The 24,230-nt window shown below is 44.8% G+C and overlaps 2 protein-coding genes across 10 annotated transcripts in view; both read left to right on the top strand.

Moving 5' to 3' along the window:
- LOC310706715 (endogenous retrovirus group 3 member 1 Env polyprotein-like) overlaps positions 1-24,230 on the top strand; it is an 874,531-nt gene that overhangs the window by 551,995 nt on the left and 298,306 nt on the right. The window lies entirely within an intron of this gene.
- UNC79 (unc-79 homolog, NALCN channel complex subunit) overlaps positions 1-24,230 on the top strand; it is a 131,344-nt gene that overhangs the window by 43,239 nt on the left and 63,875 nt on the right. For 8 of the 9 annotated variants that reach the window (XM_083500580.1, XM_083500577.1, XM_083500578.1 and 5 more), the window contains 16 exons: positions 3,029-3,200; positions 3,899-4,129; positions 4,641-4,831; positions 7,049-7,172; positions 9,440-9,580; positions 10,727-10,969; positions 11,877-12,104; positions 13,450-13,591; positions 14,800-14,882; positions 15,446-15,594; positions 16,576-16,733; positions 17,962-18,143; positions 19,573-19,774; positions 21,086-21,265; positions 22,896-22,961; positions 23,682-23,968. In XM_083500580.1, the coding sequence (XP_083356706.1) occupies positions 3,029-3,200; positions 3,899-4,129; positions 4,641-4,831; positions 7,049-7,172; positions 9,440-9,580; positions 10,727-10,969; positions 11,877-12,104; positions 13,450-13,591; positions 14,800-14,882; positions 15,446-15,594; positions 16,576-16,733; positions 17,962-18,143; positions 19,573-19,774; positions 21,086-21,265; positions 22,896-22,961; positions 23,682-23,968 (2,779 nt within the window). The remainder of the gene's footprint in view (positions 1-3,028; positions 3,201-3,898; positions 4,130-4,640; positions 4,832-7,048; positions 7,173-9,439; positions 9,581-10,726; positions 10,970-11,876; positions 12,105-13,449; positions 13,592-14,799; positions 14,883-15,445; positions 15,595-16,575; positions 16,734-17,961; positions 18,144-19,572; positions 19,775-21,085; positions 21,266-22,895; positions 22,962-23,681; positions 23,969-24,230) is intronic. The other variant, XM_083500574.1, reaches the window with a different exon arrangement.

Raw genomic sequence — 24,230 nt, 5'->3', positions numbered from 1 at the left:
AGGTTACAGGGAACCAGACACAGGGCCTTCTTCGTAGTGGCGCCAGCCCTGTGGAACACCCTCCCTTCAGATGTGAAGGAAATAAGCAGCTATCTTCTCTTTAAAAGACATCTGAAGGTAGCCCTGTTTAGGGACGTTTTTAATATTTAATGCTGTATTGTTTTTAACACATGATTGGAAGCTGCCCAGAGTGGCTGGGGAAACTCAGCCAGATGGGTGGGCTATAAATAATAAACTATTATTATTATTATTATTATTATTATTATTATTATTATTAACAACAGGCAGGAGGGCAAACAGCATTTCTGTGTGTTTTGGTTTCCATCATGGTGTTCCGATGTGCCAGAAGTGGTTTAGTCATGCTGGCCACATGACCCAGAAAGCTGTCTGTGGAGAAACGCTGGCTCCCTCGGCCTGAAAGCGAGATGAGCGCTGCACCCCATAGTCGCCTTTGACTGGACTTAACCATCCAGGGGTCCTTTACCTTAAGCTGTCCCAAAATGTTGCTGGACTTCATCTCCCAGCAGCCCAAAGCAGCATGGCTAATGAGCAGGGGAGATGGGAGTTGTAGTCTGACAACATCCTGAGAGCGTCATGTTGGCTGCTATCCCTTCAGAACAAATGGGCAGCATCTCCTGATGCGGCAAAGCTTTTCAGCAGCCTAAACGCCACCATATAATTTATCCCCAGTATCCATATTTTGATTGTGCAATGCTATTCTCTGCTTAACCCAATTATCCTTTCAAAGCTCAGCAGGAGGGAGGAGACTGGATAAACCCCACAAACTTCTTCCCTTGGGCTGCAGGCGCTAATTTGTTTCATTTTATTTTTAATTCCTGCTATTTCACTTCAGCGGGTGCAAAATAACACTTAAGAAATGAGAAGGAAATGTAGGTGCGTTCTCACTAATTAAAAGTGTAAAAAAGAGGGGGGGGGGAGAGAAAGTATGGTACCGAAAGTAGATAGGAGGTAACTGCTTCAGGAAACAATGAATTTAAGCAGCTGTTTCAGATGCCTGGAGAAGGGGAGGTGAGGAGAAGGAATTAATAAAGCCTTTGACTATTGCAGTTTGTCAGTTTCAACTGCTGCTTTCCCTCATTCCTTTGAAGAAACAACTTGCAGGAAGCAATAAAATTAGAGCGGTGGCTTTTGGACTGAAAGTGAACATGAGGGGGAGGAGAAAGGGGAGAACAGCCCTGCCCACGTGATTATGTCGCTCCCTCTGCAGGGATGAAACATAGCGAGACAAGATGAGCAAACCAGGAAAATTGCCCCCCTGAAATGTGAGACATCAAGTGCGATTCAACTTGTAGTTTACAGCAGAAGATCAATTACTGACCAGCACTAGGAGCTTCCTGTCTAACAAACTGGTTTTCTTTCATTTGATGTGTTTCCATTTGTTGCATTGCTATTTTAAAATTTTATTTAAAGTAACATATAAGAGGAGTTTCTCAGTTTATTACACGTTGAATAATTTAATATAACTTAATAATTCAATCCCTTCCTTTAGCGAGCTCAGGGAAACCTATTTTTGCCTCACAACAACCCTTTGAGGTGGGTTCAGATCAGACAGAGAGTTCTCTGACTTAGTAGAAGCAATAGGCCTAAGCTGGTCCTGCCAACAAACGCTTGTTGATTCCAATGAGCCTGCTCTGAGTTCTGACTTAGTTGGATGCAACCCAGAGGGGTTGGCTTTCGATCACACCGTGAGCTTCACAGCTGAGCAGTAATCTGAAGTCGGGCCACTCAGGACCGAAAAGTGGCTGTCCAAATAATTATGCTATGTGGAGAATAATGAACACATAGAGATGAGCATAATCTATATTAGCAGCACCAAGGGTCTGGAGCTACTTGTTCTCCACTGCTTAACCTTCTGCCTCTGGTACTTTGTAAAGTAAAGGTAAAGGTAAAGGGACCCCTGACCATTAGGTCCAGTCATGGCCAACTCTGGGGTTGCGGCCCTCATCTCGCTTTATTGGCCGAGGGAGCCGGGGTACAGCTTCCGGGTCATGTGGCCAGCATGACTAAGCCGCTTCTGGCGAACCAGAGCAGCGCACGGAAACGCCATTTACCTTCCCGCCGGAGTGGTACCTATTTATCTACTTGCACTTTGACACACTTTCGAACTGCTAGGTTGGCAGGAGCAGGGACTGAGCAACGGGAGCTCACTCTGTCATGGGGATTCGAAGTGCCAACCTTCTGATCAGCAAGTCCTGGGCTCTGTGGTTTAACCCACAGCGCCACCCGCTTCCCACTTTGTAAAGTAGATGTCTCCATAAAACAATTCATGGACAATAATACACCAGATGAGCTCCTACAGTTTGCAATGTAGCGTAATCAAGGAATATATATGGCATGAGAACAGGTTACTTAATGGACTGCTTTTACTAATAATGAGGTTGCCCGCATCCTGAGATCAGCTTCAGAGGTCCTGCTTGTCAACCTGCCTATAAGATCAATCAGAGACAAAGCCCCATGGATATATAATTTCCTCCCAGATGTTATGCATATGACCCCATCAGTGCATGTTTTTAAGCAGACTCAGAATAAACCCACTTTTCAAGCTGCGCTTTCTCTTGCAGCAGGGGTGGGAGACTTGTGGCCTTCCAGATGGTGTTGGACTACAACTCCCATCACCCCTGACCATTGGCTGTGCTGGTTGGGGCTGATGGAAGTTGTAGTCCAACAACATCTGGATGGCTACTGACTCCCCAACCCTGTCTTTGAAGATTTAGATTGGCGATAATTCGAAAGTGTCTTGATTTGTTTCTAGTAAATTTTTCAGTAAGGGTGGGTTGGTAGCCCATGAATTATCTTGGAGACTGCTCCTTTAAATTGCTGCTTTTCTTGAAACATGATACTGTATACACTTGAATTTTATTTTTTTGTAGAATGTGCCTTGTGAGGAGGGGTTTGCCATCAAGGCAAATCAAAGGCAACACAGAAAAACATAAAGTAATAAATGTGGGGCCTTTTGCACTGCTGTATTTTTGGCATCTGTTTAGAGACACCTGATGTTGTTGTTTAGCTTGCTGAAGGAGGCTGAACTCCACGCAGAGCAACGGGAGTATGAGCTGAATCGCAGGAGACAGCTGGGCTTATCCTCTTCACATCATTCTTTGGACAACACAGACTTTGATAACAAAGATGATGACAAGAACGACCAGCGCCTTCTGAGCCAGTTTGGAATTTGGTTTTTGGTGAGTTTCTTTTGCTTTTCCCGTTCCTCTTCTTCTTTGGATTCTAAAGAGCTTACTATAATATTATAATTTATTGCAGAGCTACATTGTCTAGAAAAGCAGATATGAAACAGACTTTGTGTAATTTTCCAGAGTCACTTCTCAAACAGGTTTTGTAGGTTATGGAAATAATAGTAGTAGTAGTAGTAGTAGTAGTAATAATAATAATAATAATAATAATAATAATAATAATAATAATAATTTATACACCACCCGTCTGGCTGGGTTTCCTTCTAACAAAAGATTAAAATACAATAATCCGTCAAACATTAAAAGCTTCCCTAAACAAGGCTGCCTTCAGATGTCTTCTAAAAGTCTGGTAGTTGTTTTTTTCTTTGACATCTGGTGGGAGGGCATTCCACAGTGTGGGTGCCACTCCCGAGAAGGCTACAAAACCTGCAGAACTTACTTGATCTGAGACCTTAGCAGGGCCAGGAGGGTTTAAGTGGGTCTGTTGCTTCTTTGTTTAACATTCACACACTGCTTTTCCAAGTAGTGTTGCACAAGCTTGATATCAGCCTTGTCCCTCCTCGGGGTCTTTTCCAAAGACTTTCCAGTTGCACACATCCTAACGCATCTCTTTCCTCCCACTGCAATGAGAGTGATTGCAAGAGAAAGCTGGAACTTACTCTGACTTCTGAACAAAACATGTTTTCCAGGTAAGCCTTTGCACCCCGAGCGAGAACACCCCCACAGAGAGCTTGGCTCGGCTTGTGAGCATGGTCTTCCAGTGGTTCCATTCCACGGCCTACATGATGGATGACGAAGTTGGCAGCCTGGTGGAGAAACTCAAGCCCCAGTTTGTCACCAAATGGCTGAAGACAGTGTGCGATGTCCGGTTTGATGTCATGGTGATGTGCCTCCTTCCTAAACCGATGGAATTTGCACGGGTGAGGAGTCTGTCCATGTTTTCTTCTGTCAGTAGCTTGTTATGAACTGTGTTCTGAGTGGAGGTTGACCCACTGGGGAGAATGGAGCGTTGCCCTGTCAACCTCGCTCTGCTTCCAGCCAATCCCCTGCCCTACCTTCTTTTTTTCTGGAGGGTGGCACTATGAGCTGTCATTCAGCACCTCCTTAATCTCGGTGTTGCCTTTCTGGAACTCAACAGGGAGGGGGAGGGAGAGGGGGCAAATCAAGAACGAGCTCCACCTACTCATGGCCTCTCTACCTTCCGTCCTCCAAGTCCCAGTGGGCACAAGCCATCACAAGCTCTTTGGGCCACCTCAAATTGCAGAGTTTAGCTTCACTTTCATTGTTCTTGCTATAGGAGAGAAGAAAATGTACTGTTGTGGATTATTCAGTAGTGTTTCATGACTGCATGGTGCCATGTATGTGTTGGGCTATTTTGAAGGGGGGGGAAGAGTCCTTAATGAAGTCTTTCCCCCCTATAAATTCCCTTAGGTGGGTGGATACTGGGACAAGTCCTGCAGCACGGTGACACAGTTGAAGGAAGGTCTGAACCGGATCCTGTGCTTAATTCCGTACAATGTAATCAACCAACCTGTGTGGGATTGCATTATGCCAGAATGGCTGGAAGCCATCAGGACTGAGGTGCCAGACAATCAGCTGAAGGAGTTCAGGGAAGTATTAAGGTAAGTAGGAGGATGTGGAAGCTTTCCAACGTTTGGTGGAGGCTTCTGTGCATGTGTCAATCAAATTGCAGAGGGGAAAAAATGGCATCTGGGCTTTTGAAAATAGAGCGCCAAAGTTAGTTACTCTTTAAAGGTAAAGGTAAAGGTACCCTTGACCATTAGGTCCAGTCGCGGACGACTCTGGGGTTGCGGCGCTCATCTGGCTCTGTAGGCTGAGGGAGCCAGCATTTGTCCACAGACAGCTTCCAGGTCATGTGGCCAGCATGACTAAGTCTCTTCTGGCGAACCAGAGCAGCACACGGAAACGCTGTTTGCCTTCCCACCAGAGCAGTACCTATTTATCTACTTGCACTTGATGTGCTTTTGAACTGCTAGGTGGGCAGGAGCAGGGACCGAGCAATGGGAGCTTACCCCGTTGCAGGGATTCGAACCGCTGACCTTCTGATCAGCCAGCCCTAGGCTCTGTGGTTTAACCCACAGCGCCACCTGTGTCCCATAGTTACTCTTTAGCCCATTGTATTTATATATATTGCTTCACATATCTGGAGGCACCCTGAAGTGGCTTGTAATGTGGAAGAGGGAATGCTTTAAGCTTCAAATCCATCAGTTGTGAAATTTGGGGTGCTCATTACTTCTCAACCATTGAGTGAAGCGCAGGTGGTTTCTTTTCAATAAGCAGGAGAATTGATTTGGGGCCAGTGCTCAAATTATAGGGGATCAATGCCCTGTTCATCACTTTTGATGGTTTTTCTGTAGTCATAAATGTCTACAGATGGTCCATGGTTCTAAAATTGAATGGAGACAGGGTTGGTGGTTCATGCTTCAGATTAACCTGATTAATCTGAGGATTGTTGTATATGGATGAGTAGTTCTATTTGGTTTTCAATTTGCATTATGCTGTTTTTGCAATCTGCCCTGGATTTTACTGTGGAGGGCAGGCAAGAAATATTATAAAATAATATTTAATGCTGGTTTTTACTATTGGTTGAAGGGACCATTAGACACACAGGTCCCGCTTTATGAAAATTCACTCTGCGAAAATTCACTTCAGGTTCTGTGCCTTCTGTAAGGTACTGTACTGCAACATGGCACCCACCACCACCGGGTTCCAGCCTATGGCTTCTGCCGCCCCCTGCAAACAGGCCTTGAGCCAGCCTGACAGACTATGTGCACCCCCTGCATACTTATGATGCTGTGTGAGTGCAAAATCCTTTGCATTCAGCAGCTGTGAATTCAGGGATCTGTATATATAGCCCCAGCAAGATATGTTCCTGGCATACTTGCCAATATTCAGCTGCTATGCCACCTTGCAGGGGGCACTATAACTTTAAGTATTGTTATTAGGCAATAAGACATGCCATTGCACTACATGAATGAAAAAACGAGGACAATCCAAGTGATGGATAATTTACAAATGTCCTGCAGGCAGACGACGGGATTTTGTGACATATGGCGAGTTTTCAAAGAACTAAATGAGATTTCAAAATGGCATTTCCTTGTGATTTCATTTAAGAGGGGGGATTTCCACCTTATGTGTTGCAAATGCTTATGTTACATGTCGTATTATTGGACTGTTTATGGGAATAGCTTTTCACAGGGTTTTCACCCCCTCCATTAAAGGCTGTCTGAACATAAGGTATTAGTACCCAAACTTCACTGTGAGCACCACAGATTCAGATACCTGGACAGAAAGCATGCTTTCCCTTCTCGATTGCCTCTTGCTGGTAGGCTCAGGGAGGGGGGGGGGAGACTGGACAAATCAGAGATCATTTTTGTGTGTGTGTGTGTCAAAATTCTGTGGTTGCGAATGTATTAGAAATTTCCCCATAGGAACCAGTGGAAATTGTTGACTCATTATGCGAAAACTTACCTAAGGAACGAATTCCAGAGAACGCATTGTGTTTGTAAATACCTGCAGGTATTTTATTTCATATAGCAGGCACCTCTATATTGAGAGGCACCTTTGCCTGAAGGCCATTTATAGGTTTGACAAACAAACAAATACATATCTGAAGAAGTGTGCATGCACATGAAAGCTCATACCAATAAAAAACTTAGTTGGTCTCTGACGTGCTACTGGAAGGAATTTTTTTATTTTGTTTAAACAAATACAGAGGTTTCGTTCTTCTCATGTTATGTACAACTTTTGGTCTTTTGTGAAAAGAGCTTGCGAGAAGAACTTACTGATAAGCCCTTTTTGTCTTTTGTGCTTTGTAGCAAAATGTTTGATATTGAGCTGTGCCCGCTCCCTTTTTCCATGGAGGAGATGTTTGGCTTCATAAGCTGTCGGTTTACGGGATATCCTTCTTCTGTACAAGAGCAGGCTTTACTCTGGCTTCATGTAAGTGCTCCCCCTATGATCAGGTCAACGTTGTCTCTGTACCAACAGGATTATAATAATTCACTAACCCTCATAGTTAAACATAGTTGCCATAGTTAGTGGCGCCCTCCTTGTGGAGCGCCCTACCATCAAATCTCAAGGAGATAAAGAGCTGTAGAAGGCATCTGAAGGCAGCCCTGTATTGGGAGGTTTTAAAAGTTTGACGTTTTATTATGTTTTTATTGTTTTGCTGGAAGCCGTCCAGAGCGGCTGGGGAAACCCAGCCAGATGGGTGGGGTATAAATAATAAAATAATCATCATCATTATTTTATTAACACTCTGTTAGCAGCAGCATGGCTTTTACGTATCAGTATTTATTGGATTTTCGGCCTGCCTTCCCAAGCAGAGATTTGGTCTGCTTTGTAAACCCATTGCTGTTTTGGGGGGGTAGCAGGGCCTGCCTGCTCACGAGGCATGCTGAGGCAGCTTCCTTGGGTGGAAGAACCCCCAGAGACAGCCCCCCCCCGCAGGTGCCCTGCCTTGCTGCTAGCAGAGAAGTGGCAGCGGCTTCTGGTTATATCTTGCAGGTGCCACCATGTGACCTGGGTAAGCGAGGCTTCGACAGGGGTGAGCTAGTGGGGTGGCACATCCCGCTTCTCCCCTGTCACTGAAACAGTGTTAGAATTCCTGCTCCATGATTGCAGTCATGGGATTGTTGTCTTTCACATGACAGTATATGTTTTGACCCCACTCCACAGAATGGGAAGTGACAGAGACAGGATGTTTGTGTTACTGTGTTCTGTGAAGTGGGACTATTGTCCTTTGTTCTTTTTCTCTTTGCTGTCTGATGCTAGAGAGAGAGGAAGCCATGTTGCAGTGCTTCATGTATGTTTATATGTAAATAAAGTAGATTAGCCAAAATGCTGCGTTGCCGAGGTCTGTTACGCTTGATGCGCAAACTCTGCGGATCCCTAAGTGTGCCGGTGTCGATTGGCATCGGTCGCTGTGATGTTCAGGTGGAAGAAAGCCTTTGAAGCTCCCGAACGATCGACCAGGAGGGAGAGAACATGCCAGTTGGGCATGTGTCTCTGCCAGGGTCCTACTCGAGTGTAGGCTGAGCTCCTGACAAACAGGACATGCCGCCTCTGGGTGGTAAGAGCTTGCTGTAAGCGAAGCACGTGTCTGCGAGCCAGGAAGAAAATTCCACTTCATATCTCAAGAGCTATAAGCAGCATTGTCAGGGACTGGTCTGGGGGGGGGGTGAGACTGAGGAGGAATGGTGGAGACCGTCCCCCCTCCTCCTGAAGCTTCCAAAGAAGAGGAAAGCAGTATCAAATTACAGCAGTGGTGTGAGGAAGGTCACATCTCATAGACAGGTGAACAGAAGAGTTGGGAGGTGTTGGGAGAAGAGAAGGAGATAGAGCTGCCAGCTGACACGTTATCACTGGAGAGCATTTCTGACCCCTTCTCCCAGAACATGGCATGCATTGAAAGTGGAAGAGCAAAGGACTCAGAGACAATTAGCCCCTGGCGGCCATCTTAAGGGGAAGTGGGGGAGGAACTCAGTTGGAGCAATGCCATTAACCCAAGAGGCAGCGTACAGAGGCCTCTCACTGTGAATATTAAACAAAGACTCGGTAAGAGCTTCCTTGTCTACTTCCTTGGCTGTCTGCCATGAGGGGAGGAGGGGAGGATCGGAATTCACTGAAACCTGACAAGCATGTTGAGATTCTTGCATTGCAGGGAGATGGACTAGATGACTCTCAGGGTCCCTTCCAACTCGATGATTCTAAGTCACTACCCTTCAGTCTTGTTACCTCCTCTTCCACAATATGGGAATAATACAGCTTCAGGCACCTGAGGCAACAGCCTTAGGCTGTGTGCACAATACAACTTCGTCTGGACCCAGTGCACTCCAGCCCCTGGTGTTGAAAGCCATGTATGCATGATATTATCACACTAGGCAGGTTCAGATGAACCCAAATGCTCCATTTTTAACTCCCAACAGCTTCTGACGGTGGGTCAAAACTTACAGAGGTTCCTAACCAGGGATTTTTTCAGCCAGAACTCATTGTAACTCAGTTCTGGCATCTCTCAGGAGGGCACCAATGCCATTATAAGAGAACAAGGGAGGCGTTCATGGTGAGTTTTGGCACCTCTTTTTTGGGAAAATGGCACTCCCGTACGTTAAATGCCTGCTTAAGTTCACTGTTCATTTTGGCCTAGTGCTAATATTAGCATTCACTGCATTTTTGGTCTGAGAACTCTCTCTCTCTATCTCTTTTAGGTGTTGTCTGAATTAGACATTGTGGTCCCTCTTCAGCTGCTGATCAGTATGTTTTCTGATGGGGTTAATTCTGTAAAAGAGCTGGCAAATCAGAGGAAATCAAGAGCAACGGAACTAACTGGGAACCTTGCAGCTCGAAGGGTAATTCATTATCAGTTTATCTTTATGATAAGAGGGGAAAGCATGTCTCACCTCTTTTGGCAAAGGCAGCTGGTGAAATCCAGAGAAAACGTAGCGTGTTGTTTTCTAAACTCCACTGAATTCAGTGGCACAAGAGTATGTAGCGTTTTAAACTGAACACACTTACTGAGAAGTAAACCATGGTGAACCCGGTGAGGCTTAATTGCATGTAGATGAGTTTATGATCAGAACCAAAGTTGGATGTAATTTCATCCTTGGAATTTTATGTTGTAAACCACCTTGTGATCTTCAGGCGAAAGGCAGTATATAAATGTAATAGGTTTTTAAAGACTTTTGTGCAAATGTGTTTTTTTTTAATTAAAAAAATTAAATGTAAATGGTAGGTGCATTGAGTGGTTTCAACCTTTTGCCACTTGCTGGGGTTCCATTCTGGAGTGCCCTATTCCCCAATCCCTGCTATTTGCATAGGGAAGGAAATCTGTTTGTGTGAATGGGAGCTTTCTTCCCAATACAAAAAGCATGTGCCTAGGGCCCAATCCGCTGGGACCACAGTGGGTAGTAAAGGGTTAAATTCTCCCTCTACCAGGTTCCCCATTGGGACCAGGTTCTTTGAGCTTGCTGTTTACTTAAAAACATTGTGTAAATGGTGTCCCACGTCTTACTTGCCCCTCGGTCACATCACTCTAACATGATTTAAGTCAGAGCACCTATATTTCTCTGTATTATGCCTCTGAACAGTTTCGTTTTAAGAAATACTTAATCAATCCCAGTAACACATTTTTAAACCACTTTGTAGATGTGCTTAGGTGTGATTTCTGGGAAGATACCTTTGAGATATTGTTGTCACCTTTTTCTTTCTTTATTTTAAAATGATGTTTAACTAATGTGCAGCTTGATCAATAGCAGGTAATAATGATGATCTCCATGCTGTTTTTTGTTTTTAAAAAGGTGTTGCTCCATAGAAGCCTGCTGTTAAATGCACAGAAGCAAGGCAGGGCATTTCTCCTAAATCATTTGACGACCCCACTTTAAATGAACTGTCTCCTTGTTTCTGTTGCAAAATGTTGATGTGTTTGCTTCATGCTAGTCAGTCCACAAGAGCTTAGCGTTGATTTTGTGCATGTTGGGTTCTTCATACTTCTCTAGGTGAGCATTGCCTCTGATCCGGGGCACAGAGTTCAGCATAATACACTGAGCCCGTTCCCAAGTCCATTTCAGAGTCCTTTTCGCAGCCCCATGCGAAGCCCCTTCCGTAGTCCTTTCAAGAACTTTGGGCACTCAGGAGGAGGAGGAGGAGGAGGAGGAGGGAGGGCTATTGACTTCGACTGCGACGATGAAGAAATGAATCTGAATTGTTTCATCCTGATGTTCGATCTCATCTTAAAGCAGGTGACAATGCAAAAGAGAATTCTGGCATTTTAAACGAGGACGGAAATAAAGGTCCAGAGTGATGCATGAGTTTCTGGAGGGTTATCTAATAACGCTGTTGTTGTTTATAAATGTTGTACATGGGAACCAAGCAATATCCAAGAGTGCGAGTCACTTGTGATGCTTGGTTCTGCATTTGCACAATGAGATTTTGGATGCATAGAATAGTCTCAGCTTGTTTTCCGAGATCCGGTTTGCAAAGAGAGGAACACATATTAGTGTAATGGGTGGCCCAGGAAGTTGCATCATTCCTTGTTACCTAATCCATGTTTATGTTAGTAGCAAACAATGTAGCCCAAAGAAAGTGAGAACCTGGTAAAATTGGACTTCACAAGGTTGTGGATGCATTTCTTCCTACTTGAAGCAAATCACATCACATGCTACCAACCCCAGGACCTAAGCTTCCTTTTCCCTACTCATATTATTTGTCATTATTCGGGCAATCTCCTCCAGCCTCACATTTTGTAGACTGGTTAGAGAACCTGTGGCACACCAGCCACTTCTGAACTCAAACCCCCCTTAGCCCCTGCCAGTATGGCCAACAGTTAGGGATGTTGGGGGCAACATCTGGAGGCCCCAGATCAAGCCACCTCTGCTTTATTCCCCTGATAGAGATTGTTTACTTTCAACAGCAGCTTGGCAAGAAGAATTTCAACAGTTGCAGTTTTTCCTGGCATGGAGGAGTAGTGATTTTCACCTGTTGACGTCTGCTTCTTATGCAGCTGTTTTGAACGGATTGAACATCTGTCTTTCTTTTTTTTAAGAAAATAAGTAGCCTAGGAGGTGCTTGCTTATAGATTTTGTTTTATGTCAATAGGGTGTGTTTCAGTTGCTTCGTTAATTATGCTCCTTAAAACTTGCTTTTCAGATGGAATTGCAAGATGACGGTATTACCCTGGGTTTAGAGAACAGCATATCCAAAGACATAATTTCTATCATCAACAATGTGTTCCAAGCCCCCTGGGGTGGCTCTCATACCTGTCAAAAAGACGAGAAGGCCATTGAATGCAACCTGTGTCAGTCCAGTATCTTGTGTTATCAGCTAGCTTGTGAGTTGCTGGAGAGACTAGCCCCCAAAGAAGAAATCCGGCTAGTGGTAAGTGATAAACAAATGTGCAACACTCAGCACACACTACCCTTGATGTAGTGTTCAAGCAACACCTCTTGCTTGTACCTGTTGTAGACTCAGGGATGCTTTGCATATTGCCTGGATGGAAAGATGCATATGTTTAAGTGTGTAGAAACCACTTACTTTTGCCTGGCTAGAATGGAGCCTATTGTACGAAGTTAAGAGTTGCAGCCAATGCTCTCCTTGCTTTTTCCTCTGCCCTGTCCACCCCTGGAACGTGGCTCCTGGAAGGTTGCCAACCAGCGAATGTGGCCCTTGGGCTATAAAAGGTTCCCTGCAAAACCACCCTGCTCTGGCTGGCTGAGGAGCCATGCGCACAAACATGAGTGTGGGGTTCTTCCCTTGATGCAAACACCAGGACTGCCTATTCATAGCACCATCAGAAATTAGCAGTTGCACCAATCAGACTCTGGGAAAGGAGAGCGTGGCAGGGAATCAGTTCAATTCTTCCCACTTCCTTCTCCTCCCTGAAACGATTGCTGACTTTTTGACAGGGCAGCACACATGGAAAAACCTTAACCCTGATACTGAATCCTGGCTTGCTTGCCTGGTTTAGTACAGTTGTACCTTGGTTGCCGAACGCCTTGGAACTTGTATGTTTCGGCTCCTGAATGATAGAAAAGGTGAAGTGAGTGTTCCAGTTTTCAAATGATTTTCGGAAGCCGAACGTCCAGTGTGGCTTCCACAGCTTCTGATTGGCTGAAGGATGCTCCTGCAGCCAATCAGAAGCTGTGTCTTGGTTTTCGATCATTTCCGGGAGTCAAACGGACTCCCAGAACGCATTCTGTTCGAGAACCAAGGTACAGTGGTGCCTCGCAAGATGAAAATAATCCGTTCCGCGAGTCTCTTCGTCTAGCGGTTTTTTCATCTTGCAAAGCAACCCTATTAGCAGCTTAGTGGATTAGCGCTATTAGCCCTTTAGCGGCTATTAAAGGCTTAGCGGCTTAGCGGCTAAAAGGCTATTAGCGGCTTAGCAGCTTAGAAAAAGGGGGGGGGAGCGGAAAAAAATTGGAACACTTGCAAGACGCTTTCGTCTTGCGAAGCAAGCCCATAGGGAAATTCGTCTTGCGAAGCAGCTCAAAAATGGAAAACCCTTTCGTCTAGCGGGTTTTCCGTCTTGCGAGGCATTCGTCTTGCGGGGCACCACTGTACGACTGTATTTAGTAAATACAACACAAAAGTAAAGTTAAATCTGCTGTCTGTTGATCCAAATTAAGATGTCTTAAGATGTCCTTCTAAGGAATGCTTGATCTAAAAACATGTGAATGTAGGCATCTGAAAATCAACGTCATTCCATATTTGGTTTTTGAAGGAACCTACAGATAATCTGGAGGACAGTCTTCTAGATTCTAGACCTGAGTTCATTATAGGAATTGAAGGGGAGGGAGAGAACAAATCAGCATCGAAGCATGGAGAAAACCCAGGAAATCACACAGAGACAACGGAAAACACAGGTAAACTGGAGATGAGCAACCGTGTTTCAAAACTTTACAACCACCTGGATTTTACGAAGGCGACCAAATCTAGTGCTTGTTTGATGGCATGAATTCAAACTCTTTCAATACACCCATGCCATACATTTAAAGCACTCTTATACCACTTCAACAGGCACGGCTCCCCCACCACCCGCACAAGAATCCTGGGAATTTTGTTTGATCACGGGTGCCGGGTATCATAACTGTGTGAGGGGCCTGCATCACAAGTTGCCCCTCACTCCTGTGTCAAAGAAAAAACATTTGGCCCCCACAAATACAAACAGCACAGTTGCTTGTGGGGCCTAGGCAATCTGAACATATAACACCAATTTTATATCTGCTACACTGGTTGCCAGTGTGTTTCTGGGTTCAGTTTAATGTGCCGGTGATTACATTTAGAGCCCTAAATGGCTTTGCACCAGGTTATTTGAAAGACCCCCTGTACGAACCTGCCTAGGCCCTAAGATCACAACAACAAACAAACCTTTGGTCACGTAAAGCATCCTCAATAAACACACGAGACTGTGTTCTTAGATAAATAAGGTATACTATTCATTGTATCAAATTTCAACAGAAGTAACTCATAAAGTTCAACAAACGAACAAAGCAGAAGACCCAGTGGATCAGATCATTCTCTAGTCAGTTCATGCATGAGGTCCATCCGTGTAATGGTGTCTCTTCCACCTGTCTGTTCATAAAGTCCAAACAATCCACATGGAAGGTTGTTACAGTTCCACAAAATCCTTTCACAGAGTCTAGACAAGGCTACTGGCCTTGTTTTGCCTCCCTGGGCTTCATCAGTAGTTAAAGCACATTGAATAGTATACCTTATTTATCTAAGAACACAGCCGGTTACATCTTGTGTGTTTATTGTAGACCCTAAGATCAGGCACAAAAGTCTTGACGGATGGATATGATCTGTCAGGTTGATGAACATGAGTGACAGGGCCTATTTTGTGCTGGTTCTAGCCTTACAAAATGCTTTCCTGCTGGAACTATGCCTGTCTCCCTCACTGACTGTTTTCTAAACAGGCCTTAGAAATTTGGATGTTTCACCTTGCTTTTAATTTTTGCCGGTTTATTTTACAAGAGATCATAACTGCTGCTGATATATGGGAACTGTGGGTTTTTTCTTTCTTTCTTTTTACAAAATTGTCTGTGAACCTTTGCATATGCCTTTTTTATAGCAGCCATCAAAAATGACACTGAGAGGAAATTTTGTTACCAGCAGCTTCCAGTGACACTGAAACTTATCTATACAATATTGCAGGTAAAGTTTAACTTAAAAAAAAATTATTTGTGGATTTGATTATGTCATAAAGTGGCCTCTTGATAAGACACTCCCATTGAATAATGATTTTGCGACTGGTAAACTGTGGGGCACCATTTGTTTGATCATTTTGATAAACTCTTTAAGTGGAGGGGGGAAGTAAGATAAAGAGGTCCCCCAACCCACTGGAGAAGATTTCGGGTGCAGAAGGAGGGGCGGGAATGACAAAAATGAAACCTCATTATGTAAGTAGAAGTTTGTTCCACTTGTATGCTGATATTGTATTTCTCCCTGAAAGTGTGTGTGCTTTTCTTTTAATAATGTTCACTGGTTTTCAGTAGTCACAAGCACAGACAATCTCCCAGAAAGTATTAACATACATGCAGCTTAAATTGCCCTGAGTCTCTATTGCTATTTATGTTAATATTAGTTCATGGTTCAATTGATGCAGTTCTGCTTTAGCTCAGAATTATAGTACCAAGTGCTCTGGTCTTATTACTTCTGCTTGGTGTTTCTGATTAATTGCATGGTATTTTGTCTGCTTGTTTCTAAATTTGGCAAAGGAAATGGCACGGTTTGAAGAGCCAGATATTCTATTTAACATGCTCAACTGCTTGAAGATTCTCTGCCTTCACGGAGAGTGTTTATATATTGCAAGGAAGGACTACCCACAGTTCCTAGCCTACGTTCAGGATCATATGCTGATTGCCAGGTATACTATTTTCGCCCAAGAGAAGTGTTGATACTTTATATGAAGCTAGTGCAAGCTTGTAGGCTAAAGCAGCAACCAGGTGTTTTGGACTGCAACTTCCATCAGCCCCAGGCAACATGGCCAGTGGTCAGGCATGATGGGTGCTGTAGTTCAAAACATATGGAGGACCAATGTCAGGGAAGACTGGTCTAAAGCCAATCAGTTATGGGTGACAGGTAACAAACTACTAAGTGTTTCTTTTAAATCTGCATTGGGGAACCTGTAGACCTCTTGATGTTCACAGGATCATAGAATCGTAGGGTTGGAAGGGACCCAAGAGTCATCTAATCCAACCCCCTGCAATGCAGGAATCTAAGCTAAAGCATCCATGACAGATGACCATCCAACCTCTGCTTAAAAACCTCCAAGGAAGGAGAGCCCAGAACCTCCTGAGGTTCCGCTGTTGGTGGACTCCAACTCCCATCATCCCCTGCCAGCATGGCTAATGCTCAGGGGTGGTAGGAGTTGTAATCCTAGAACATCAGGAAGGCCTTCACCCCATCCCTGTTTCAAGTCCATTGTTAGATTCAAACTAGTGGTTTGTGGAGGGAAACCACTGAGTTCATTAAATTCACATGCTGTATAATTCTGAATACCAGTTGGGTTGTTGAAGACCATAGGAGGTCCGACTGAGCTACCCTGTATATAGGAGACAATGTTAGCACACATCATTTGCTTATCACTCCTATTTTAAACCTGCCATTTGAGTGGCAGGATAGTGGTACATCTGGGTGTGGTGGGAAGATAATTTCTCCCTGCATCTCCTTGAGGGAACACAGTGCTGGAACTGGGTTCTCTGGCTCTCCAGGGAGGAGTAAGAAGTTCCTGGAGCAGCTGTTTCCATTGTGCTCTCAGCAAAGTAATGCAACCATTTTGTGAAGTTGGGAAGATAAACAGATTGCAAGCTGATTTGCTTGCGTCACCTCTCTCTCTCTTCTCCAGCTTATGGAGAGTTGTCAAATCGGAATTCTCCCAGCTTTCTTCGCTGGCGGTGCCCCTCCTTCTTCATGCTCTGTCTCTCCCACATGGAGCTGATATTTTCTGGACCATCATCAATAGCAACTTCAACAGCAAAGACTGGAAGATAAGGTTTGAAGCAGGTAAGATTTTAACATTAAAAAAAGATGTAAGTGTGGAATCTGTGGCCCTCTAGAACCTTTGGACTACAACTCCCAGAAGCCCCGGTTAGCATGGCCAATGGCCAGGGATGTTGTTGTTTCTGTTTATACCATTTCTATTTTTGCACTTCCTTGTTGGCCAGCAAACAACAGAGCAAGAAAGCAATACAACTAAAAATAATTGGGTTGTGCAGTGGTCAATGTGGCACCTGGGCCAAAAATGGTTAATCCCCCCCAATGTGAATAACAAATGCCAGCCATTTATTGCCAAGTCTTTTGTCATGAACTGAATGGGGGAAAATGTGAGTTTTAAGCAAAGGAAATGAAACAAACCTACATATTTCCAGATATTTATTGCATTAGAAAATACAAAAAGCAGCTGGCTGTGGTGTCTCTCCTTACTCTAAAAAGGTAAAGGTACCCCTGCCCGTACGGGCCAGTCTTGACAGACTCTAGGGTTGTGCGCTCATCTCACTCTAGAGGCCGGGAGCCAGCGCTGTCCGCTGACACTTCCGGGTCACGTGGCCAGCATGACGAAGCTGCTCTAGCGAACCGGCACCAGAGCAGCACATGGAAACGCCGTTTACCTTCCCACTATAAAGCGGTACCTATTTATCTACTTGCACTTAAGGGTGCTTTCGAACTGCTAGGTGGGCAGGAGCTGGGACCGAACGACGGGAGCTCACCCCACCACGGGGATTTGAACCGCCGACCATGCGATCGGCAAGTCCTAGGCACTGAGGTTTTACCCACAGCGCCACCCGCGTCGCCTTACTCTAAAGCCCACCTATTTTTCTGGTTGTAAATTGGTGCCAGAAACCCAGGATTACACCTTTCCAGTGCCCTATTGCTTGCTGAACCTCTCGCACTTTCTGCTACGATGAAACGATGGAACATTTAGCTAGCCAAAGACCCACTTTGACCCGGAACTGACTGGCACAATGACTATATGTTAGTTACAACATCCAAAATGTTTCTGACAAACCTTTCTACCCAAAGCTGAAAAGGGACCTGGAAGTGAACGGAAAATGTGGGTCTTCTTTCATGGGTGTTTTCTCACAAAACTTCCCATCGGCATCTGGTTGGCCACTGTGAGTACAGGATAGTGGACTAGATGGGCCGCTGACCTGAGCCAGCAAGATATTTATGTTCTTAATGTCTGATTAATGTGTTCTTTTCTTTTATCTTGGGACTTTGCTGTCTGCTGCAGTGGAGAAAGTAGCTGTGTTGTGTCGGTTCCTGGATATTCACTCCGTGACCAAAAACCACTTGCTGAAGTATTCCTTAGCACATGCCTTTTGCTGCTTCCTGACTGCTGTTGAGGATGTCAACCCAGCTGTGGCTACCAGAGCAGGCCTGTTGCTAGATACCATTAAGAGGCCAGCTCTGCAGGTAGGTGGCAAAGGAAACATGGTCAAACCCAGCAATATACCAAACGGAAGTGTTCGCGTTTTCCGAGCACAATTCAAAGTGTTGGTGCTGACCTTTAAAGCCCTAAGCGGCCTCGGTCCAGTATATCTGAAGGAGCGTCTCCACCCCCATTGTTCTACCTGGACACTGAGGTCCAGCACCTTCTGGAGGTTCCCTCACTGCGAGAAGCCAAGTTACAGGGAACCAGGCTAAGGGCTTTCTCGGTAGTGGCACCCGCCCTGTGGAACGCCCTCCCACCAAATGTCAAAGAGAACAATAACTACCAGACTTTTAGAAGACATCTGAAGGCAGCCCTGTTTAGGGAAGCTTTTAATGTTTGATGGATTACTGTATTTTAATGTTTTGCTGGAAGCCGCCCAGAGTGGCTGGGGAAGCCTAGCCAATGGGTGGGGTATAAATAAATTATTATTATTATTATGCTTTTTTCTGAGTTTGCTTTCTTGCTAGGGGCAAACATGTCAAAGATGCAGTTCAACCCATTAGCGCAATCTCTCAACGTTCTTGATGAAATTGCGAGATATTATTCCATCCTATGGGGAGGAATAGCATTTTTGTCACCTGTGGTGAGCTGTGTCAAAGCAGCTTGGCTCCCTGCCCATGCCACCTGCCTGGAATTAAGCCCCCATATACCAAAAGGGTGTGTGGAAGCATTATAAGCAGCAGAGAAAGTTGAGGAAAGGGAGGCAGGAAGGGGAGGAAGGGCCAGTGAGAGGACAATTGTATGGGAGTAAAAGGGGTGGCTAGGAATGATGCAGAAAGATTGTAAGGTTGGATAAATGGTTTGTAGGAAGTGGTGGGGGAGAAGCTGCCCCAGCTGATTTCCTATGATGTGTTTGGGCTGTTAGGTCCCACGGCAGAGACCAGGAGTAGATCTAGGCCATGGGTTGCCCACACAATGCCTGCACCTGCACCTGCAGAGGCCCACAAGGTTGTGTGCCTCTGCCTCCCTCTCCCCTTGAAATTAGGTTCAAAAGTAACCTTCAATTTAGAAGGAGCTGGGATAGCTCAGTTGGTAGAGCAGGAGACTCTTAATCTCAGGGTTGTGGGTTTGAACCCCATGTTGGGCAAAATATTTCTGCACCACAGTGGGTTGGCGGTTCTCAACCTGTGGGTCTCCAGATGTTGTTGGACTACAACTCCCATCATCCCTGAGCTCTGGCCTTGCTAGCTAGGGGTGATGGGAGTTGTAGTTCAACAACATCTGGGGATCCACAGGTTGAGAAAGGCTGGATTAGATGATCCTCATGGTCCCTTCCAACTCTACAATCCTATGATCTAAGGCTTTTTTGAAGCCTAATTGTAGTGGCTGGGGAAGGTGTGTGTAAGCCCTAGTGACACCACAATTAATGTGTGTGTGTTTTACCTTTGCTTTTTCATTTCTCCTCTCTAGGGCCTTTGCCTTTGCCTTGATTTCCAGTTTGATACTGTCGTCAAGGACAGGCCCACCATCCTCAGCAAGCTTTTGCTTCTTCATTTCCTCAAGCAAGACATTCCGGCATTGAGCTGGGAATTCTTTGTGAATAGGTTTGAAACCCTCTCTCTCGAGGCACAGCTCCACCTGGATTGCAACAAGGAATTCCCATTCCCAACGAGTAAGTGTCACTTCCCGATGTGACATTTTGGTGTGGGTGGGTGTTTATGTGGAGGGGATAATATTGTCACCGTTAAATGTTCCTCACCTTTATAAGGCCTTCTTGTTACAAACATGGGGTTAGAAGGCCCCATGTTTGCAACAAGAAGGCCTGCTATATGTTCTGCTTCATTGGTGAGGGAACAGTTCCCAAGAACACCTGTTAAATTTGTTGATGACTCCAGAAGTACAGCTCTGCCTTTATGGGAACTGCCTTATGGGAGTGAAATTCTCTGCCCCAAAAGTTCTTAAAAACCAGACAAACAGAGGGAGTGGCCTGGTTCATAAACCATGGTTTATCAGTCATGAAATCTGGATGAGCAAACTCCGGTTTAAGAACTCCCTCTAAATTAATGTATGAAACCAGGATCTTGCGCATATAACCCTTTTATATATTTATAAAGTTAGTTATAAAAGTATTTTTATACGGCTGTATCATAAAAGATTGAGGTGGAGTACAACATTGAAACATAAAACTCCACTTTAAAAAATACAGAGAATCGTCAAAATGACTGGATAATAAAAAATTTGAAAAGCTGATGGCCTGTGGGCATCAAAAGGTGTTCCATGAGATACCTGAAATGTTCAGTGATTCAGTTCACTATTATATTTACATCACAACCGGAAACATAATTGTTTAGATTTTCTGCAGACTGCCTCTGGTATGATGTTTTAATATGTGATGTTCTGTTGTGTTTTTTTATATTTTGTTGGAAGCCACTCAAGTGGTGGCTGGGGCAACCCAGTCAGATGGGTGGAGTATAAAATACTAATAGTAGTAGTAGTAGTAGTAATCATCATCATCATCATAGAAAATTCTGGTTACAAACCATGATAGCTTTGCTGAAAATGACTGATTTTTTGTGGGATCATAATATCTGAACTGGTTTCCTGTATCAGATAAAGTTGTTTGTGCCAGTGGCGTAGCGTGGGTTGTCAGCACCCGGGGCAAGGCAAGTAATTTGCGCCCCCTAACCCGTGGATTTGCGCCCCCTAACCCTAACCCCCAGATGTTGCGCCCGGTGCGGCCGGCCCCCCCTGCACCCCCCACGCTACGCCACTGGTTTGTGCAGATGTTGGGTGCGGTACATCTGAACTCCACATTTACTATCTGTCTGTACTCATCTGCCGAAGGAGTGGGGCTGACAATCCGAAATCCTTCTTTTGCAATGAGATGCCCATGGTGCTTTGAAGGTGTGGGGTTCCCTTGGAACAATTTGGTCTGGAACGTGCCAAGAAATTAAACTTGACTTGTTTCATTCTATTCAAAAAGCGATTACGGCTGTCCGGACGAATGTTGCCAACTTAAGCGATACAGCAATGTGGAAAATCAAGAGAGCTCGGTTTGCCCGGAATCGACAGAAGAGCGTGCGCTCTTTGAGAGACAGCGTGAAGGGCCCGGTGGAATCCAAGAGGGCACTTTCTCTCCCAGAAACCCTTACAAGCAAAATCCGTTGAGTATTGTCTCTCCTTCATTCTCCTTTCTTAATTCAAATCTGTTACCAAATTGCTTCTAGGTGGAGACTGGTTTTCATTCATGTCTGAATAGGTTTCTCTTTCAGATGGATGTAAACATTACTCCAATAGGTATAAGACAGAAATTTTGACAAAAAGGAATACTGACTAATTAATTCTTTTAACTCTTGTTATTAGAACACTCCACAGCATGTTCCACAAAGTATTGTTAATAATATATGGGACATCATATGAAATATAATCTGCTACATTGGTTCCCAAACTCCCCTTCCCGCACAGACCACTTGAAAGTTGCTGAGGTATTTAGCAGACCACTTACAGTGGTGCCCCGCAAGACGAATGCCTCGCAAGACGGAAAACTCGCTAGACGAAAGAGTTTTCCGTTTTGGAGGTGCTTCGCAAAACGAATTTCCTACGGGCTTGCTTCGCAAGACGACAATGTCTTGCGAGTTCCTGCTGGTTTTTTCCCCTTTCCCCCCCTTTTTCTAAGCCGCTAAGCCGCTTATCAGCTGATCCGATCAGCAGATAAGCCGCTAAAAGCCGCTAAAAGCCGCTAATAGCGCTAATCCGCTAATCCGTCAATGGGCTTGCTTCGCAAGACGAAAAAACCGCTAGACGAAGAGAATCACAGAACGGATTCTTTTCGTCTTGCGAGGCACCACTGTACTGATGTTCCTGCCTATTTGTAGCTATTGTAAGGTGCTATGATTTTTTTCTTGTGTTTTTCTTGTTCCGTTTCATTTCTTATATAGTATGTTTTACTGTATTGCAGTTTGAACTCGATAGATATCAAATTGTAATGCAATGTAAAAATTAAAGAAGTAGTAAAAAAACAGTTAAAGATCAATATGAATGTTTAATATGATTGATGCGTCATCTTTTGTCTTCAACCACAAATCCATAGACACTTTGTGGACCACCTGAAGGAAGCTTGAACCACATTTTGGCAACTGATGATGTCCTAGATGTTTCTGACACAGATGGCGCTGTGGGTTAAGCCACAGAGCCTAGGACTTGCCGATCAGAAGGTCGGCGGTTCGAATCCTGACTACGGAGTGAGCTCCCGTTGCTTGGTCCCTGCTCCTGCCCACTTAGCAGTTCGAAAGCAGGTCAAAGTGCAAGTAGATAAATAGGTACCGCTCTGGCGGGAAGGTAAACGGCGTATCCGTGTGCTTCTCTGGTTCGCCAGAAGCAGCTTAGTCATGCTGGCCACATGACCCGGAAGCTGTCTGCGGACAAACGCTGGCTCCCTCGGCCAATAAAGAGAGATGAGTGCCGCAACCCCAGAGTCGGTCACGATTGGACCTAATGGTCAGGGGTCCCTTTACCCTTTACCTTTATTAAGCGCATACATCCTATGTACCTAGAACTGAAGAGTTGGAAGGGACCACGAAGGCAATCTAGTCCAGCTCCCTGCAATGCAGGAATCGTTTCCCCAGCATGGGATTCGAACCCACGAGAGTCTCATGCTCTACTGACTGAGCTGAAACTCTTTGTTTTTTCAGTAATAGTTCCAACATGTGCCCTGTCACTGAGTTATGGGTGTGGCTGCAGAGAGACTGTCTTTCATCTAATATTAACAGGCCTATATTTTTATTTTTATTTAGCTAATAGGCTGATGAGGCATGAGCAATCTGCTCCAGCACTTGGTGGGACACCAGAACAAACTCAAGGTACATGCTGCGTTTGTGTACAGTACATGATTGGTTCCAGGACAAGAGAGGAACATTTATGCAAATATTCAGATATTTTTAGTGTGAGAAGGAGGTGTGGTTCAGTCCAGTCCACACAATGATCATGTTTAGCATCTAGACAGTGATTTAGAAGAATAGACCCATAGGATTGTAGAGTTGGAAGGGACCCCATGGGTCTTCTAGTCCAACCCTCAGCAATGAAGTATTGTTCACTGGTAACTTTTTCCCGAAGCCGAACATCCAGCGCTGCTTCCGTGGCTTCCAATTGGCTGCTCCAGCAGCCAATCAGAAGCCGCGTTTTGGTTTTCAAACAGTTCTGAAAGTCCAACATTCCGTTCAAGAACCAAGATATGACTGTATCTGACTTTTAGAAAACATCTGAAGGCAACCCTGTATTGGGAAATTTTTAATGTCGAACGTTTTACAATTTTTATGTGCTGTAATCCACCCACAGTGGCTGGGGAAACCCAGCCAGATGAGTGGGGTATAATTTATTTATTTATTTATTTCTGCCTCTCTATCACTCCCCATTGGTTACGGTAACTTATTGCAAGCATCGCTGCTTTACTCCCAAGCCTCTATGCCTATAGACATCCCAGGAACATGCCAAGACTCCTTCAGGAGGGATGTTTAGTTTACATCTCCCTTGTCCCATCAGCCATCTATGCATTGCAATGTGTTCTTTTTCTGTGCTAATAGGGCAGCCTTCTCCAGAGAATGACACCACCATAAAGGACCTCCTCCCAGAGGACGCTGGCATTGACCATCAGACTGTCCACCAGCTCATCACAGTGTTGATGAAGTTCATGGCCAAGGATGAGAGCAGTGCAGAGTCGGACATCAGCAGTGCTAAAGCCTTCAATACGGTCAAGCGCCACCTGTATGTCTTAATGGGCTATGATCAGCAGGAAGGATGCTTCATGATCGCTCCTCAAAAAATGCGCATTTCAACATGCTTCAATGCTTTTATTGCGGGGATCGCTCAAGTAAGTCAGCTTTATATTCCGTGTCCAATTCCCTGCATTTATTATTATTATTATTTTGGTGCAAGCCACTGGATTACCTGTTCATGACTTCAAGGCCAGCTCCAGGTTTCTGTGGCCCCTGGGCAACACAGAATCAGTCAGCCCCTTCCTCCTCTGATCAGGCAAGTAATAAAGGCTGTTGAAAAAAGGTGGTACTGGTGTTTTGGAGGGATGTTATAACCACATCAAATGAAGCCTACTTCATATCTCAGCTCCCAAGCTA

The sequence above is a fragment of the Podarcis liolepis genome, assembly GCF_965112155.1.
Source record: "Podarcis liolepis genome assembly, chromosome: 1".
Lineage (NCBI taxonomy): Eukaryota > Metazoa > Chordata > Lepidosauria > Squamata > Lacertidae > Podarcis > Podarcis liolepis.
Note: the sequence above shows the minus strand (reverse complement) of the source record. Positions and strands in the feature narration are given on the sequence as shown.